The sequence below is a fragment of the Leucopleurus acutus genome, assembly GCF_964270905.1.
Source record: "Leucopleurus acutus genome assembly, chromosome: 10".
NCBI classification, from domain to species: Eukaryota; Metazoa; Chordata; class Mammalia; order Artiodactyla; family Delphinidae; genus Leucopleurus; species Leucopleurus acutus.
This window is the reverse complement of record NC_139153.1, coordinates 53,585,231-53,605,177: the sequence shown is the minus strand read 5'-3', so window position 1 is coordinate 53,605,177 and position 19,947 is coordinate 53,585,231. Positions and strand designations below refer to the sequence as shown.

Genomic DNA, 19,947 nt, shown 5'->3' with positions numbered 1-19,947 from the left:
GGCAGCACTATGGTCTTCATTGTCTGTGAGCCAGAAACTGGTGAGAATGAAGAAAAATGTGTTTTCATAGATTTGAAGCCAACTCTAATATTCATACAGAGCTGGAAAGAAAAGGATCTGTGAGGCGGCTCACACACGAGTAGCAGGTGAAGATACAGGCGGGCAGTCTAAGAGGCAAACAGCTGCATCCCACTTACCCCATCGCCTCGGCCGCTTTGGGAAATGACCAGAACCTGGTTCCCAAACAGCAAAACCCAACCATATTTCCAACCCGCCCACTTACTCCCAATTCTGTAACGAAATAAAAACAAAGGCCTCCACACACAAATCCTCAAGTGTCCATCAGGTACACAAATGTCCCTTGGTCAGAGCCCAACTCCACCAGCGATTTGGCTTACCTTCCCCGATCATTGAGACCCCCACGGACATGCCCATGAACTTGCTTTTGGTCCATACGTGAGTGTTAATGCACAGCCTCTTCTCCTTGCACTCACAGTAGAAGCAGGAGATGGGCGGGTGGTGGGACACCTGCTCGGCCACGAACCGCATTTTGTAGTTCTTGGAAGGGTCGTCGGCCATCGGGTGTTCATGGCCGGAGGGAGTAGGGGCGGCAGTCCTCTTGGGCTTGAACCTGTCCTTGGGAACCTCCCAGGAGCAGTGGAACGTCTCGCCGATGATGGGGTTGTAGGGTTTCTTGGCCAGGGTGCCCTTGCGGCCCTCGTGGAAGGCGGTGAGGTAATACTCCACGAAGCCGATGACCCTGTCCTGTGGCGTGGCCCCTGCGGTGACAGCCAGCAGCAGGTCTGGGTGTGCCAGGAAGTCTGCGTACATCTCCAGCAAGGACCGCTTCTCGAGAATGAACGTGGGAAGCACCACCTGCGGCCAGAGGAGACAAAGTCAGACAGCAAGCCCTGTGGGTGCAGGAGAAAGCTGGAGAGGAAAAAAGAAAGGTCCTAAGGGCGGGTGCCAGGGACGAGTTCCTCTGATTTGCGCACACGTGACACATCAGAGGAAAGAACATCCAAGAAATTGGGAGTGGCCACAGCGGTGGCATCAACGCCAACCCAGCTTCATGGATTAGACTGCTCTGAGCCATCTTCCTCTCTGCTCACCTGGGCTGAAACAACAGCCTCTGTCCCTCCCTCCATGGCCAGCGCCCTGCTAACATGCAGGCCTCTGTCACACCCCATCATTTAGAGACGTGAAGCAAATAGCTCCAAAGGGCTTCTTCGTATCCTTCCTGCCATCGGGCACGACCAAGGGGGATGCTCAGTGTGTTCCCACAAACACAGATACGGGGGCTCGTTGGTGCTGCGTCAAAGCGGGGCCCAGGTAGAGCAGGACCCACCACTGAGAACATCTGTTTGGAGATCTCTGTAGGAAGAGCAGCGTATAAACCCTCACAGGATCAGGGCAGGGAAGGAATGTGGAAAGGGCCCGACAAACGTCTCCGGAGGCAAGGCCAGCTAGAGGGCAGTGTCCACAGTGGCTGCCACGGAGAAGAGGGGCCATGGGTAGAGGCTGCCCCCTAGGCTGGGTCAGAAGAAATGAGCAGAAGTTACAAAGAAGTAGGCTGGTACTTAATACTGAAGCTTCTGGTAAATGGCTGGCACAGGGGCCATCCCCTCAGTGTATCATTGGCCCCGTTACTGAAGACAGGTAGAAACTTGGATGCTCTGTCAGGCACTAAGGGACTCCTCGTTGGTCCAAAGTGGATCCCAGTGGTCCCTCAGGCACCATACAACCCAAGTGCCTAGAACCCAAGGATTAGGTCACTTAAAGCAAATGATGGACTTTCTGGGAAGCTGGGAAGCCCTCACCATCCCTGATATGCTATCACCCCCCCGCAGTGGTCTGATGACGTATTACCATTCCACCCCTCGGCTGCAAGACAAGCTTGCGTTGACCTGGAGCGTCTCACTCTGCTTCTCGTGGTGGCAGTCACGGGGTTCTGAAGCTGGAAGCCCAGCCCTGACCTGCTGGCTCCCCCTTGAACCGTCCGGGTGAGGGAAGGGGTTGACCGAGGTCACGCAGCTGGTTTACACTCCTCCCTACATGGCCAGGTCTGTCCTTCTGTCACATCATAGGCCCCAACTCCCACGAAAGCATTGCTAACCAATAATACCACACACAGATCTGTGACCTGGCCCCCACTTCAGCCTGCTGGGACCCTTCCTAGGGAAAGATGGAGATACCGTGGAAGTGAGGTGTCCCGACAGACAGGCGGACATGAGAGCAGCAAAGCACAGAGATTTCAGAGGAAACTGGGGGAAGCCCAGCCCGCTGGGGAGGTGAGGTTGGTACCCCTTCTAATGCTTTTCTGTCCCACTTGAAAACTATGTCAGAGGACAATGCACCCTCGCTAGGTCGCAAAGCAGCCACGTGTAAAATGAGCATGTCACACAACCCAGGTATCACAGCAACACTCCCAATCTAACATGTCTCTCTGGGTGTCAGAAGTGAGTGATTTCTACATTCATTCTGAGTATCTTTCTGCTTTACTTTTATAATAAACTAGAAGAAGAAACGTTATTTAAAACACAGCTATGCAAATTAATGGAGATTTCCTAAGTTTCTTTGAGCCACAACTTGACAAACTTGAGTATGTGAGGATCTGAGATGGCCGGGAAAAGTGCATCCTGGCTCAGAACCGCCTTCAGACGCCACTGCTATGACCTCCTATGTCTCTGCGTGGGAACAGGTCAAGTTCAGCTGCCGTCCCCGTGCCCTGTGAGGCCTGCCCTTCTCATGAGCCTCACGGGGGCCTGGCTGCGCCTCCCATGCCTGCCCCCCACAGAGCCACTCCAGGTCCCCCCAGGAATGCTCCCCACCCAGGCTGTGCAGGTTGAGGTTGTGGATTTCAGCAACCTTGGAACTCCCCCCCACCCCCACCCCCGGCCCATGTGACCAAATCAATTGCAAAAGAAAAGAAGCCACCAAGGTCCGCATCTCCAGACCTCCCTGAAACACTGCATTCCTGCGCTGCCTCCCGGGCAGGGGGCCCTCTGATGGAGGGCAGGGGTGGGGTGCAGAGTTACACTGAGGAGCTCCACGTGAAGACGGTCCCAAGACCCGGGTTTCTCCTCCCCAACCGCGTGGGATGGGGCGTCTCCGACAACAATCCCACCTCTGGTCAGGGCTGCACCCGAGACTGAAATTAAAAGGAAAGAATCGCGTGGATGTTTACGCTCTCATGGGGTACTTTGGAAAAGGGCAAGAGTTTAAGGCATTTCCCCTAACTTAGCATTTCTGAACTCAGAAGCTGAAGGATTAAAACAAAACAAATAGAAAAAAGAACCCCACGCAGAATCCCAAATCGCTCAGCATCAGAACCCGAAGGCCCCTTCGGGATGCTGCAGGTCAAGCCCCTGGTCTCACAGGTGAGGGGACAGACTGGGGAGAAGGCAGGGAAGGTGTAGGAGAATGTGGGGAACCTCAGGGCTCCCAACTGCCCCCCAAGTTCTGTCCGACACATCACAATTCTCTGCTTCGGGCCAACGAGAGCATCTTCTTTCCCTCAGAGGACGAGGGAGGTAAGCGGTCACTGGACGTCAGAACCGGGACGGCTGGGCCACCCCCTCTCCTGTCCCTAACATGCAGGGGTCAGGAGGCAGCCCAGGGGGAAAAGGTGGGACGAGAGCCCCACCTTCTAGTCCGTTCTACTCTTCCTGGATGACAAGGCAATCCACCAACCCAAAGACCGTCATTAATGTACAGATGGGAGGGAGACCATAGGCAACAAAGGACACTCACGGTGCCCCCTGTCTGGAAAAGTACAGCTGACGCTTCCTAACCCGCCTTCCAGCTGTCACGCCTGCCACTATTTCTTCTCCACACCACAGCTGGAGTCATCTTTCTAAAATCTCTGTAAGACACAAAGTCCAGCCTGGCCCCCTCCTCCTCCGGTCCCACAGTATCCCTCACTTTCTGCCCCAGCCCTCCCAAGTACGTACACACACACACACACACACACACACACACACACACACACACACACACACACACACACGAGTTCACTCCTGTTTCCTTTTGCTGCCCTCCCTCCTGCCCTCGTCTAAGTGAGAAACAGCTACTCAGCTCATAGGAGGTAAACTCCTCCGTGAGGTCTTTTCTGACACCTCCTCCTACATCCAACCCCCCCTTCGCTGTACCCATCACACACCCACATTGTAGCATCCACAGGGCTCTTTTTGCTCTTATCAATGCTATAAAGAACATTATTGGCACAACTGGGGGGAAATTTTACTATGGGTGTGTAAGAAACAGTATCAAAGCCATGTTAAATTTCCCCAGGGTGACAAATGTGTCGTGTAGGAGAATGACCTTGTTAGGTCATTGATGGCCCATTGAGGTCCACTCACTGATGGATGTCAGGGAAAAGTGTCATGTCTACGACCTACTCTGAAATGGCTCATCAAAAAATAAACACATACATACATGTGCGTGTGTACCTGCTGTGTGGCGGACAGAGAGAAGAAGCAGGGAGAGAGTGGGAGAGGGGAAAGAAGAAAGAAAAATACAAAGTGGCATAATGTTAACAATTGGCCAATAAAGGTGAAGCATATATGTGGTAGTTCATTGTTCTATTCTTGCAACTCTACTGTAGATCGGAAGATGTGCTAAATAAAGAGCTGGAAGAAAAAGAAAAAAAAAAAGGCTCTACTAGGGATGCAATACCTGAGAACTTACTGTCAAAGACAACCCTCCTGAAATGAAAGACACAGGGAATGTGGTCTCACAGCCAACAACAGGTTCAACCCTCGAGGCATGTATTCTGCACTTGACAGTGATGCTGTGGCGTTGTCCGCGCTGGGAAAAGTAGAATTCCCAGAGAGATGGAGGAGAATGGGCAGGAGTGGGGTGACCATCACCCCTTTCATCTCTTGCTGGTGTTTGTGCAGAATACCCAACCTATGTCCTTTCAATCCAGCACACTGACCACTGTGGGCAAGACATTTCATTAAAGTGGATTCTCTCTCTTCTGTGATCTCCCTGACTTCTTGTTGGTCCCTTTGCCAATAAGTCACTTAATCATCTGTTTCTTGGGCAGTGGACACTGCAGACAGGGAGCCACAAAGTGGTGAGGACTAACTGGACTGTCTGCCTCCAACTGAGCGGTGAGCGATGGCCCAGCTGCTGAGACTTATGGCAGCCAAATGGCTGCAATCGCTACTGCAGATTTATTGAGCCATCAGTCAGGGCTGCCTTTTCTGCCATTAACATAATTAAGACGATAAACTACTTTGGGGAAAGGAAAAAAAAAGAAGATCTGCACTCAGGATTGAGAGAACAATTAATTACGGCTAAAGTTGCATCAACCTAGAAGTAAATAACTTATGTTTGGATTGGGATCTTAGAATCTGGAAACAATTGATCACCCATCGAGAAAGTCAAAGGGTCCCCCGAAAGAGCAATGGTCCGTCCCTTCCCCACAAAGGGAAGCACAGCGGGCCTCCGATATGGAAGGCCAGAGCAGGTGCGACTTCTCCAAAGAAACATCAGTTAACCTAATAACCTTCAGAGTCACCTACATAATACTCTGTTCTCAGTCTGGGAAACCTACCCGGTGCAGACAAGCAAGGAAGGGAGGCCAAAACCACCTGAGAGTGACCTGTGCAATCCTTTAAGGAAACCAGGGGAAGTACATAAAAATCCAGCCTTACAAAATGAGCAGGAGAGGATTCACACTGCCAAAGGCCCACGGAATGCTCCCCCTGGTTTCCTTAAAGGGCCAGCTCCCTTCCTGTGCATCTCATGGTGCTTGGGACACCAGGAAAGGCACTCATTAAAACAAATGATACAAGTGAGCCTACTTACAAAACAGAAATAGACTCACAGACACAGAAAACAAACATGGTTACCGAAGGGGAAAGGTGGGTGGGAGGGATAAATTTGGAGGTTGGGATTAACAGATACACACTACTATATATAAAATAAACAACAAGGACCTACTGTTATAGTACAGGGAACTCTACTCAATATCTCGTAATAACCTATAATGGAAAACCCTCTGAAAAAGAATATATATATATATATACACACATATATACCTGAATCACTTTGTTGTACACCTGAAACTAACAGAACATTGTAAATCAACTATACTTCAATAGAAATTTATTTTTAATAAAAATATTTTTTTTAAAAAAAGGGCCCCTGGGCTTCTCTGGTGGCACAATGGTTGAGAGTCCGCCTGCCGATGCAGGGGACACGGGTTCGTGCCCTGGTCCAGGAAGATCCCACATGCCGCGGAGCGGCTGGGCCCATGAGCCATGGCCGCTGAGCCTGCGCATCTGGAGCCTGTGCTCCGCAACAGGAGAGGCCACAAGAGTGAGAGGCCAGCGTACCATAAATAAATAAGTAAGTAAGTAAGTAAATAAATAAATAAATGGCCCAGCTTGCAGGAGAGTCAGAAACCGTGAGCCAAGGTTCATCTCTTGGCAGCGACAACCACGTGGACCTGGGCAAATTTCCCCCTTAGAAGAAGGAGCTTAAGCACAGCACTGTTAATCCGTGCTTGTTGTGACTGACGCTGGAAATTCAGCCTCATAAAATAATTCAATCAAGGAAAAAGCTGTGAGTTCAAGATGTCCACTGTATCATTATAACACCCAGAAGCCACTGTGGAGGAAGTACAAGACAACGCAGCGACCTGGGGGGGGGGGGTTATGCATCCGTGAGCAGGAACGCAGGCCATGAGAATGTTCTCGTCCTTGAACCCAGTGGCGGGCACGTGGGTGTCTGTCGTGAGGCAATTCTCTATCCTGGGGGCACACAAACGGCAACCACAAACCACGTCTCCTCTTGGTTCAACAAACAGCTCTACTGGAACCATTTAAAGAATTCTTCAAGAATCATAGAAACTTCACAGCGATCTCAGCAAGCTTCTCTCTCAATGTACAAATCTTGTCTAACATCCTCGAGGACAGGATGTGCACGGGGCACCCAAGGAGTGTTCAATGCACCTTTGCTTTGCACTAGTTTCAACCACAGTCTGCAGCCCCAGACTCCCACCTGCTCTATGGAATCAGTTATGCCTTCTGGAAGGGCTCACAATCCCCTCTTCCAGCAGATCTGTCCCATCTGAATCTGTAAAATTTGAGTTTAGACCAAATCCCTTGAGGAATCCACAGAGGTCACAGGCCCACCCTGGACCTTGCTGTTCCCCACAACCACCCCCCCCAAAATCTCTATTTCAAGCACCCCCCTCCTCCCATCACCCGGTACGTCCAGCTCACTCCATCACAGCCCCAGCCCCACGACCCCATCACGTCCACCATCCCCTGTCGCCTCATTTCCCTCCATGCCCAGCATGGCATCCCTGCCCCACCTGACACTCACTCCCTTGATCTGCCACCACCACCACCCCCTGGCCCCTCGGCCCTCTCTCCCTCTGGGGGGTCAGCCAGCAAACCCCAACCCTGGTTTAATCCACCTCCTCACGTTCTCCGAGCCTCAACCTGGCAGCTCAACTTACCTGGAGAAAAGAGACACATGCTCGCTGGTCTCACTTTAAATTCGTGACCTAGAATCCTTACGTGCCCCGCCCCGGGGCGGGGCGAGGGGCAATCCTGCCACCTCCTTCCTCCGCCTGAGAGGGCCACTCATCCCTGCTGCCTCCTCCCTCCCCAAATCTCTAACAGCCCTTCCTTCCCTCTTCATCACCCTCACTGCTCTGAATCCTTGACACGTGGCTGTGCAGATGTGGGAGCAAGACAGGATCATCCCTGCTTTACAGGCAAGGAAACAGAGACATTCAGAAGTGAGGTAACAGCTGGGGCGCGTCCCGGCTCAGAACCACGTGCGTAAACACAGAGCTGAGGGTCCCCCGGGGTCCCCGCCCCTCCGCTCTGCTGCTTGCCTCCTGCTACAACGGTGGGCTGTCCTAGCTAGGGACAGACCCTCCGCACCGCACGGGATCCCAGAACCCCTCCCCTCTCAAGTTCCCGCAGGCATCCCCGCCCTCTCTCCCGACCCACCGTTCCCATCAGCATTCAAACATCTTCAGAAACCAAAGTTCTCTGTTCCAGAGCTTCGTCCCAATTTTCTGCTTCCCTTTTGCATCAAAGCTCCTTGAAACTCCATCTTTACTCCCTGTCACCACTTTTCTCCCCATCCTCCCTTGAAGCCACCTAATCAAACTTTGACCAAAACAAAGGCAGTGGTCCCTCTGCAGGCGTGTTGGCAGCAGTGCCTCGCAGCGGAGAACTCCCTTCTCCTTAAAACACTGCCTGTGTGTGACTTCATGTCATCATGTTCCTCTGCTTCCTACCCCCCCCTCGCCCCAGCTGACCCTCCTCAGTCTCCTCTGCTGGACCCTTCTCATCTCTCCAGCCTTCACATACTGGAGATTCCCCGGACTCGGCCTCTGGACTTTCCCCCTACATCTCTACTCACTCCCTAAAGGGGGGTTACCATCTCCTGAGTTGGACCACCCTCTGCACATTGTTCACTCTCAAACTGGTACCTAAGCTTCACTCACAAACCCCAGGCTTCTATACTCAGCTGCCTACACATCCTCTCAATTTGGATGCAGAATTGAATGGATCCCTCAGACCCAGGAGACCCAAGGCTGAATCTGGGATATCCCCCCAAACACCCCAACCTCCTCTTCCCATAGCCTCTCCCCCCTTGGTAAGCGGGGCTGGTGGTCTGCTCCATGGGTGGTCCTCGATGAACCCAAGCCCCTGGAATTCACACCCCTGAAGAGTCCCCTTGTGGCACTTTAATCAACAGAGTGGAAGTGACAGTGTCAGTTTGGGGCCCAAGGCTTATCAGCACCCAGTTTGGCCCTCCTGGGAGCTTTGAGCCACTGTGTAAGAGTCTGGCAACCCAGCTGGACAGACCATGTGGGAAGGATTCATGGAGACAGAAAGGTTACAGGACTTCATGAGGAGAGAGAGGCCCAGCTGTCCCAGCCACGTTCAGCCTACAACCAGCCCACCGGCTGATGACAGGCACACGAGTGACCACTGGCAAGACCAGCAAAAGAGCCACCCAGCTGAGCCCAGCCCAGACTGTGAACATAAATAATGGTTATTTTAAGCCACTTCGTTTAGGGTGGTCAATCCCTGAGCAACAGGTCACTGAAACAAACAGCAGCTCTAATGTTTATTATTCCGGTTGCTCAGGTTGAAATCTTAGAGTCATTCTTTATTCCTCTTTTGCTCATACCTTACAACCAAACCACATGCAAAAAGGATACCTGTAGCCTGCTGGCACGTCTTCTAAGTACACCCAGAAACTGCCACTGCCCTTGCCATTGTCTGTCACCTCCTCCATTCCCACCCTGACCCTGCCACCTGCACCCCACTTGCCCTGTCCCAGTTTACTTTCTACAAAAGAGTCAAAACAATCTTTTTAAAATACAAGGAAAGCCCTGCATTCCTTTGTTCACAACTCTCTGACAGCCACCCACATCACCCATTGCAACACCCAAGTCCTCACAATGTCCGGCGAGGCCCTCCGATCCAGCCCCTGCTGTCTTGCCGATTTAATTTCCTGCCAACCCACGCGGGTCAACTCTGATCCAGACACAATGCTCCCTGCTCGTCCTCAAAATGCCAGGCAAGGGCCACCTTGGGCCTTGTCCACTCACTGACCCTGCTGGCCCGAACAGCCTTCCACTACATGGCCACCTGGCTGGCTTCCTCATCTTCACCTGCCTGTACCCCAGTGACACCTGGAGAATCCTGCGCTGAGCGGCTCATCTAAGAGGCTCACCGGCCCCATCAGCTTTCCATCCCCACCCGCCATGCTCTGTGTCTCTCCACTGTGTTTGCATCTCCACATTCTTTTCTTTTCTCTCTCTAGCTTATTGTCTGTCTCTTTCCACCATCACACAAGCTCCGTGAGGCGTGGATTCTAACTGTTTTGTTCACTGCTGCACTCTCAGCGCCTAGAACAGTACCTGGCAGGTGTAGTACTCAATAAGTACTTGTTAGATGAGAGAGCACGTGCGTTACTGACGGCTGCCTTTCATAGCCCTGAAAACATGGTAAAAATCGTCATAAACCTCCAAGCTCAACCTTGCATCCTGTGGGGCCCCCCTCCCTGAAGCCCACAAATTATCAGGGCAGCAACTCTGAAAAACACATTTCCCACCTGCTCCAAGGCCTCCAAAGGTTTCCCATCACCCTCAGGATCAGGTTCACCTTCCTTCAATGGCCCACAGGCTCTGCAGATCTGACCCTAGCCCCCAGTCCAGGTTCCCCCATGCCCCGCCAGCACACACTCCCCCCAGCCTCACCGCCTTCACTCTCTGGCTTTGCCCATGCTGTTCCCTCCACCAGGAATGCCCTTCCTCTAGTTCCTTCCACTACTGCCCACTCACCCTTCAGGCTCAACCTACATGTCCCTTTGTCAAAGAGCCCTTCTGTGCCCTCCATCTCTGTGGCTCCTCCTTTTTCCCTCATTTTCCTTCCTGGGCTACCCATGATTTGTGCAATTGTAGCAGGTTATCCAGTGGCGGAATTCACCAGCAACTTGGGCTTCTGGAACCACAACTGAGGAAGGAGGACAGACCAAGGTGCTTCTGGAGGCAGGACCAGATACCTACTTTGGGGGGCCCAGTGAAAAACAAAAATGCAAGTCCTCTTGTTCAAAATGATTAAGAATTTCAAGACAGCAACAGCAGAGCAGTAAACCAAGCCTGGGATGCTTCTGAGCATGGGATGTTATACCACCCCACTGGTCACTTGCCCAGGAAACTGCTGACCACGGTTAATGAACTAAAGCAAAATACAGCACTCAACGCCCAGTGAGGCTGGTGACCTGGGAATGCAGCTGTGCTGGACACCTCCACAAAGATGGGGCTGTGCACTTATTTTACGGAGAGATCAAAGCTTCATCCTCAAGTCGAGGAAGGTAACCTCTCCAGGGTGCCTGCTCATCGAACCGAGTGCCATTCAGGCCAAGCTCGTCCACTGCCAGCTTAGCACAAGCTTAACTGAATGACACAGACAAGAGCCAAGAAGAGACAATAAGGAAAGAGATAATCTACAAATAACAAATGCTGGAGAGGGTGTGGAGAAAAGGGAACCCTTCTACACTGCTGGTGGGAATGTAAATTGATATAGCCACTATGGAGAACAGCATGGAGGTTCCTCAAAACACTAAAAGTAGAGCTACCATATGATCCAGCAATCCCACTTCTGGTCATATAACTGGAAAAAACCATAATTCAAAAGGATACATGCACCCCTATATTCACAGAAGCACTATATACAATAGCCAAGGCAGGGAAACAACCTAAATGTACATCGGCAGATGAATGGATAAAGAAGATGTGGTACATGTAGACAATAGAATATTACTCAGCCATTAAAAAGAATGAAATAATGCCATTTGCAGCAACATGGATGGACCTAGAGATGATCATACTAAGTGAAGTAAGTCAGACAGAGAAAGACAAATATCATATGATATCACTTATATGTTGAATCTAAAATACGACACAAATGAACATATCTATGAAACAAAGCAGACTCAGAGACATAGAGAACAGACTTGTGGTTGCCAAAGGGAAGGGGGTGGGAAAGGGATGGAGGGGGAGTTTGGGATTAGCAGATGGAAACTATTACATATAGGATGGATAAGCAACAAGGTCCTACTGTATAGCACAGGGAACTATATCCAATATCCTATGATAAACTGTAATGGAAAAGAATATGAAAAAGAATATATATGTATGTATAACTGAATCACTTTGCTGTACAGCAGAAAGTAACACAGCATTGTAAGTCAACTATACTTCAATAAAATTTTTTTTAAAAAGGGGAAGACACAATTTCATCAACATTTTTACAGGGCAGGGCAACGAAAGCCCAAAAGCCTCATGGGACAATAAAAGGTTTCCCTCTTCCTTTCACAAGTATTTCAGCTTGTCAAATGTTCCCTTGGTTTCTGAATAACAGCTTCTTCCCAGTAAATAAGTTAATGAACAATAGATTAGAAAAGTTTTTCTTTCTGATAGCTGACTGTTGGATAAACACGTTTGCTCTTTTAGGAAAAGGCGATGTACACTTCTCATGATTTCCATATTTTAAAACAAGAGGGACTTCCCTGGCGGTCCAGTGGTTAGGACTCCGAGCTTTCACTGCAGGGGGCATGGATTTGATCCCCAGTCAGGGAACTAAGATCCCACATGCCGTGCGGCACAGCCAAATAAAAAAATTAAAAAATAAAACACAGGAGCCAGAAGGTGATGTCTCTGAGACACTCTACCTGCCGTCATACAGTCCCCTCAGTGCTGTTGGGTTTCTCCACATCTGACCTGGGCAACTTCGGTTACTCTGACAGTCTCTCTCCTGTATCACTCAGGAGTCTACATTGAATTATAGACTATGATCCACGATGCAAATATATTTCACATGGTGACCCAGTACACACGTATCAACAGAACTAAAAAGTTTCACCTGCTGTACACTCTGGTATTTTCTAATGTATTTTATTTCATTTTTTAGAAATGATCATCTGACCCACTAAACTGGTTTTACAACCCACAAAACGGGCTGTGAACCAGAGTTTGGAAACATGGTTTGGGGTCAAATTAGTGATGTCACAGCCCAGATTCCAGCCCCCAGGTCTTCACTCAAAGCTCCGTCTGAGTGGTCTACACTCAGACAGGAATCAGGGAGGGGGCTTTTTAAAAGGCAAGCACTTAAACAATTCTTCTAGCAAAAAGGATGCAAATTACATGGCCAGGAGACAGAAATGAAGGGAAGGCAGCAGGATGTCAGCTTGGTGTGTGGAGCCCCCGAGCAGAGGGCAGGGAAAGGGGAGATGAGGGAACCTTCCAGGTCACACTGCTCAGCATGCGCCCCCAATCCCATGGAAAGTAGTGCAGGTTCCCAGGATGTCAGACTCCCTCATGATCAAACCCATGAGAACATCCCCAAGAAAAGGCTTCTCTGTCCCCTCTGAGGCTCCCTGTTGTAGCTTTCCTCTTCAAAGAGCCTGTCTCACCCGCCCCCTCCCTCTCACTGGTCTGGCCTCCAGGCCAAGCTGAGCTTGTGGAATCCAGCCCCTTCCCTGCAGCCAAACAAGCCCACGACCCTCAAGGCAGTTTCCCCAGGCTGCACCTTCAGGGGCTCCGACCATTTCAAGTAGGCCTTCCGGATCCAGAACTTTCATTGCCAGCACACCCTTCCCATGGTCACGTCCCTCCCTCCTAATCAGGAAGCACCTACCGAAACTGAGCAGGACCCTGTGGGGCTCCAGGGCATGGAAGCCTTTCAAACAGCTGTTAATCAGGGAAGGGAGGGGATGCAGAGACAAGGGAGGAGCAGTCAGGAAACTATAGTGCAGCCTTGGGGCAGGGTCCCGGTTCAGCCTCAAGGGATAAACATTAACAATGTCTTTGAACACTTCTGCAGAAAGAAAACCCTCAACAAATGGAAAATGTTAGCATTCTTCATTCCAGAGAAGACCACCTGAGGCCAGACTGGAGGAGTGTAGGCCCCACACACACCCTGATCCTTATCAGCAACCCAAACCTTGAACTCCTGACCTCCTGGTTTGGGACACACAGTTTTGTGGGGCGGGAGCTCGCTGTGTCTCCCTTTGCCTGGCCAAGCAATAAACCTATTCTTTTCTACTTAACCCAAAACTCTGTCTCCAAGATTCGATTCGGCACCAGTGCAAAGAAGCCGAGCTTTCGGCATCAGCATCAGGACGGGCAAGGGAAGCCGGGTGGGCTGGACAGCCGAGTCCAGGCATCTCCCACCACCCACAATGCTCCCGATGCCCACACACCTCTCAGCTGCACGCAGAGCGGCCTTCCCTCTCTCCTCCAGAACGAAGCCACTGCCCGGAGGCGGGGAAGGCTCCACGGGAGCCATCGCCCGGCCACCAGCGTGGAGGATGCTGGGTCCTCTCGACGAGGTTTCCCGGGATGGGCGCAGCACCAACAAGAGTTATTGTGCGTCTACCAACCAGCGGGCACACAGCTCTCCACGTAAGCAGCGAGGTCTGGATCATCAATGGGGTTAAGGCCAATGACAGCCAGCAACAGGAGGTGGCCAGGTGCCCAGAGGCGGGGCGGGGGTGGTGGTGGTGGTGCAGGTGGAGGCAGCCTCACTCTTGCCCACACCATTTCCTTCCTCCTGTTTTCTCTCTGTGGCCAATGCGCCACGTGCATCTCTCTAGGTCACCTTTAATCCTCTCTAGGACACAGCAGGAGACAAAGAAATCCCATCTTGAATTGTCCTCATCATCTTGTGTGCTTTCCCTGCCCTTGAAGCATCGCAGCTCCTCCAGAGAAGCAAACGCAAGACTCATGCCCTGGGGATGATCGTTTACATAAAATATCCTTTCCAATAATCCCCGGAACATCCGTACTTGACCGCAGCTCTGACCCTTCTCCACTCTGCATCCCCAGTCTCCGAGCGGGAAAGCCTGTGAGGGACAGAAGGCGCCCAGACGACTGGCCACAAGCCCCAGGGGACACACCCACCTACCTTGGTCAGATCCATTCCAAGTTTGAGCTGAGAAATGAGGTGAAGGATTACACTGCGCTGATCCTCCATGACGCCCACTTCTGTCTCTTCCTGATCTTCAGTGTCACTTTTCTCATCTTCTGACAAAACCAATTCGGGGCCTGAGTTTGGCTAAAACGAGATCATCAGTAAAAATCACCAGCCTGGTCCTGAGAAGCTAGAAGCACAGCACCGAACCCATGTGCTTAGCAAGGGCAGAGAGCCCAAGCCTGCCCAGATAGAGTTTCTCCATAAACTGGTCCTCCCGGCCGTGGGCAGAAGACGATCTTTTTTTTTTTTTTTTTTTTTTTTTTTTTGCGGTACGCGGGCCTCTCACTGTTGTGGACTCTCCCGCTGTGGAGCACAGGCTCTGGATGCACAGGCCCAGCGGCCATGGCTCACGGGCCCAGCCACTCCGCGGCATGTGGGATCTTCCCGGACCGGGGCACGAACCCGTGTCCCCTGCATCGGCAGGCGGACTCTCAACCACTGCGCCACCAGGGAAGCCCAGAAGACGATCTTTGGGGTGCAGGCCCCACCTTTAAGCACCTGAGGAGCCCTCTCATCTTCCCCTCACCTGTGAGCGAGCCTTCTAGCCTAAGCACCTCCCCCGACAAGAAAGCTTCCTGCCCTCTAAGAAACTAACTATAATATTCAAGTGTGAGTCCCTTCGCCTTGGCTATTCCCCAATAATATTCTCCTGTTAACTTGTACAACCCAGGGCACTATAGCTAACGTAAATTTCTCTGTTTATAAGCAAAAGTCAGACACCCCAGAAACTGACATTACCTTATTTATGGGAAAGTTTACTCTGAAATTATTTCTATTCCCATTAGTGAATATCACTACAGCAAGTAAAAAAAAAAAGGCTCAGTGCTGGCATTAATTTATGGAGGGAAACAAAAATGAAAATGTAAAGAAAAAGTCTGAAATTTTATAATAATGCTAAGCTTCAACCTGGCTAACAGACCCTGCACGTTCCTTGATGCAAGTTTTATTCATTCAGTTGCTTGATTCCAGTTTTCCAAATTACAGAGGAAGCAGGCAAGTTAATAAAATATGCAAGGTGGATTGCTGAGCGCATAATTTTCCAATACCTAATTACCAAGAACTCTGGCTACAATTACAGCTGTCCTCACAATTCTGTTGAAAGAAATAATCCTATTCACCATTCTTCATTTATGTATGTTCTCATAGTACTTGTTTCTATGTCAGCAAAAGCACTCTACACAAAACACTACGTAATTGTTTCTGATTGCTGCTGACTGGTAATTACTAATGAACTTAACATACAGAAACACGGGAGCCCAAACATTTTAATATAAAAGGATACAGACTTGCCCAAATATCCAAGCAAAAACTAATCATTTTCAGTCTCATTACAAAGAACCATCTCATCTACTTCCAAAACACAAAAGTTATTTAGCGATCAGGGTGTTTATAATTGTCCTTCCTCACCAACACTCCAGAGGAAATATGGTGCTCTTTCCACTGGGGTAGGATTTTTAAGATTTCAGTTGAAATGGACATTTACCATAGACATACTGCTCAAATTATTCCCAAGGCCATGGGGCTTTCCTCCAGCCACAAGTCAAGTTTCCATCATGTGCCTGGTTCCCTAGACTCATGTCATGTGTGCTATGTGACGTCACTGGAAAGTTGCTTTGCTAGATATACTGAAATAACTGAGGGCCCCTGACCCCCACCATGGTCCAGAGAAGACTAACCAGAGCGGGAGTCTGGGGCCATGGGTCACCCTGATTCCACACTGGGAAATCAGAGACAGAGGGACAGGAGCCAGCACTTGCTGTCAATGCCCGGAAGCCCCCTACCTCTCCTCCAGCTTCAGCTCCTGTGCTGCAGTACCCATGGCAGCCAAGGTCACTGTGGTTACGAGTCTGACGGGCTAAAGCAGGGCCACCGTCCCATATACCTGCCCTCCTGACCTTCCCTGCTCTTTCCCCCTCCTCTGGGTTTCAGGCAAGTTTTAAAGGGTGGCTGTCTCCATTCACTGTGAGTTTGCATTTCCCGTCAGTTGCCACCAAAGCCAGAGAGCTCAGACACACTCCCTTCAATGCCAAGGTGATGGAGCTGCTACTTCCTTTGCAGTAAGGTGCTGGGTGGTCACCTATATTAGCAGACATCCCCTCCACCCAGGGCAGCGGGGCAGGAGAGGGCAAGGCCTGGGTATCTTGTGTGGCAGGAAAAAGGACAATCGAAAGCAAATCACGCTACCATCCTGCACTCAAGGGGGTGGGCACAGCTTTCAAGGTCCTTATACATCTCAACAAGAAAGGGAGCTCCATGGGAAAAGAATCGGAAAAAGAACAGACACATGTATGTGTATAACTGAATCACTCTACACCTGAAATTAACACAACATTGTTAATCAACTATACCCAATATAAAATAAAAATTAAAACCAAAAAAAAAAAAGAGAGAGAAAAGGAGCTCCACCTGGAGTGCAATTGTTCCTGCTTGAAATTAGCTGCTCTCACAAAGCACTGATTGTAAACTAAACAAATCAATAGCTCAAGCAAGTTTTATGAAGTGAAGAACTGTTCTTTCTTCTGAAAGTGTGATTTTCCCATCTGCCCACAAGCCAGTGCACCCCTCCCACCCACTGCCACACTCGCAGGGAGATGCTTAACAAACCACAGGGACCAAACGTCTCCTGCTGTCTGCCTTCCTTGGAAACCAAACGCAGCTGGTCCCTAATTTCCAGGAGCCAAGACGCCTTCTGCAAGCTCCCGCCACATCATATGAAGAACATACATTACTGTGCACACAAACCCCTCCAGCTTGTCCCACTTCAATCAACGTCACGTTTCCTGTGTCTGGTGATGCCGTCAGGGACTCTGGCTCCAGCAAGGAGAATTAAGGCTGGTGCACAGGCCTCAGAAGCTGACTCACTCCAGGGCGAATGGTGGCCAGAGCTCCTGGGGACCCTGAAGTCCCGCCAAGGGAGGAAAGGCCACGGGGAGCCTGACACACATCCCCTCACTGGCACAGACCCTTAGCAGACGGTGCCCTAAGCTTAAACAAGGATCCAGCAACATTTCTGTCTCCTGCAGCTTCGGAAAACTTGCAAAAATTCTCTTATCCAACCTTGAGTAAATAATCAGGGTTTAAAAATAAAGCTGGCTTCATTCATCACGTTGTCAGTGAACGTCTTAGAGGACACCCCCAATTCCACCCACACTGGAACTCAAGTCCATATGCAGAAGGTGAGACCACCCTCTGGTGTGGGTCCAAAATGGGGGCACGCGGATGGAGGGTAGGGGTTCCCAACAGGGCACGTCGGTCTGAAGGAGGTCAACTGGCCGTGTAAACACCAATCTGTGGGCACCCGCAAAGCACCCATGGTTAGCAGGGGCTCTGAGAAATGGAGATTTCGAAGAACCAGGCTTTGATAGAGTTTTAAAGACAGAAAACCTTCCCTTTTAGGGTCAAGGGTTTGCAGATTCTGCTGTTCTGATGTGAAATCCACAGCAACAGTAACGGTCAGTGGATCCAAGTCTGCTTTCCACAGTCAGACCCACGTGCTCATCACATCCTCACCCCCCGCTCATCAAGTTCTGCTCCTCTCCTGGGTACCCCTGTGTGCCCACGCCCTCCTATACCAGTGGATTTCTGCTTGTAAAGTGATGACAACCGTCCTGAGGTGATCAAAGGTGGCAGAACGGTCTTTCTCCACCTGAGAAGAAAACTGAAAATAAGAAATGGCTTTTCCTCATTTTCTGAGACAGTTCCTAAGACTGAGACAGTTCCTAAGACTCAAGCAAGAAGAATCTTTAAATACTGCCGTTCCCCAGAGAGCGTTGCAAATGAGCCAGCCCGAACCGTGAAAATGTACACAAACGTGAAGATAAAATGGAATTAGAATACGTTGTAAAGAGAAGCAGGCTTTGGAAAAAAGAGGTCTTTAATAAAAACAAAAAATTATGACTCAGTATTGCTTACCACATGAGTACCGCAGGACATGGGGTGCTACAACAATCCAGTGACTCTTGCCTTGTTAGCAAATGGTGGGGGGACGGACAAGCAAAGGTGATGGACAGGAAAAGGCCACCTGGCAGCTGGGGTCCAGGGGCACCCCTGGTAGCTCAGCAGTGACCTGGGCCCTAAAGCAAGGATTCTTAATCTGGGCCCTGTGGACACTCGTTAAGATACCTACCCATACCCTTGACATTTCATATACAAATTGTGTGTCTGGGCATTTTACAGAGAGAGGGTCCTGCTCTCCATGGATTCTTAGAAGGGTATCTGTCCAGGGCTGACCTCAGGTCTCGCAAGGTCTGCAGGGTCTCAAGGTCTGAAGGGTCATGGAACAGAGATGGGCTCTCAGGGTGGGAAGTGGTTGAATCAAAGACGGTGCCAGCACCTGCAGATGTGCCCCTGCCTTACCACCAACCTCTACTCCTTATCTGATAGGAGGCAGCTCCTCCACGGGCCAAGGACCAAAGCCAGAAGCAACACCGTGACTTGAGTTAGGTTTACGTGGGTCCAGCAGTCTTGTCAAGGGGGACACCGGTGTAGGGGAGACACTGAACATTCTTAGCGTCTCTTCTTTTTCACAAAATTTTAATTCTTCAATACAAATGCAAATTCCAAGCAAGACTGAAATTCCAACCTCTTTTATTCAATACACATACGTGATTTAATTACAGTTGGAGTCAGTTCCAGGAAAAAAACCCCAGGAAACAGACATTTATCTTTAGAGTCCATTCAATTCCCTGTTGGAGGCCTCACTCCACCCCCATGCTCCCAAATCCACCCCACCCCTCCTTCCCAGGCCTCGCTCCCTATTTTCCCTTCCTCAGACGGTGTACTTCTCTCTTCACAATGATCTCTCCTTCTTTCTTAACTGAGACCTGGCCCTCAGACAGCTGGGGCCAGTATAAGCAGTTGGATCTATTGTACTAACATCCTCTTTAACCTAATGTCTTAAAGGGCTGAACCCTGAGACTCAAGGCATTAGAGAGAGGCCTGGGCATCACGCAGCCTTCCAAAAAGCCTTTTCACTGTTGGGTGGGGAGCAGCTCCACAAAGAGCCCTGAAAACCCAGACATGCAGGTGTGAGGGGTCTCCTCCAGCAAGGATCGGGATGGACTCCTACAGCCATCTTCTGCCAGGTAAGAGGTATTCTTAACTAAACAACGTCTTCAGCAGAAAAACAACCCACTGAGCTCATGTTAGCCACCACCCTCCTGAAATTCTACCGGACCAAGATGCAAAGCCAGCTAGAGAATGAACATTCTCCTCTGGCAGCGAACACACTTCAGCTCAATCATTTTTAAAGCCTGGCATCTCTCCCCGCACGCTGGTACCTTGGCATGGAGGTGGGTTGTGCCATCCCAAAGAACCTTGGCATTGAACGCAAGAACCCAACGTAGCCCAGATATCGTCCTTACAGGAAAAGGGGGGAACACAGCCATGTCAAGAAGACTCTCCGGTATTCTGGGGGCCA

At 50.3% G+C, this 19,947-nt stretch overlaps 1 protein-coding gene across 1 annotated transcript in view; it reads right to left on the bottom strand.

The window, feature by feature from the left end:
* OSBPL10 (oxysterol binding protein like 10) overlaps positions 1–19,947 on the bottom strand; it is a 284,771-nt gene that overhangs the window by 19,811 nt on the left and 245,013 nt on the right. Inside the window, exons 7-8 of the mRNA XM_082847276.1 lie at positions 14,460–14,609; positions 399–876 (exon numbers count right to left, since the gene is read on the bottom strand). Coding sequence (XP_082703402.1) covers positions 399–876; positions 14,460–14,609 — 628 coding nt within the window. The remainder of the gene's footprint in view (positions 1–398; positions 877–14,459; positions 14,610–19,947) is intronic.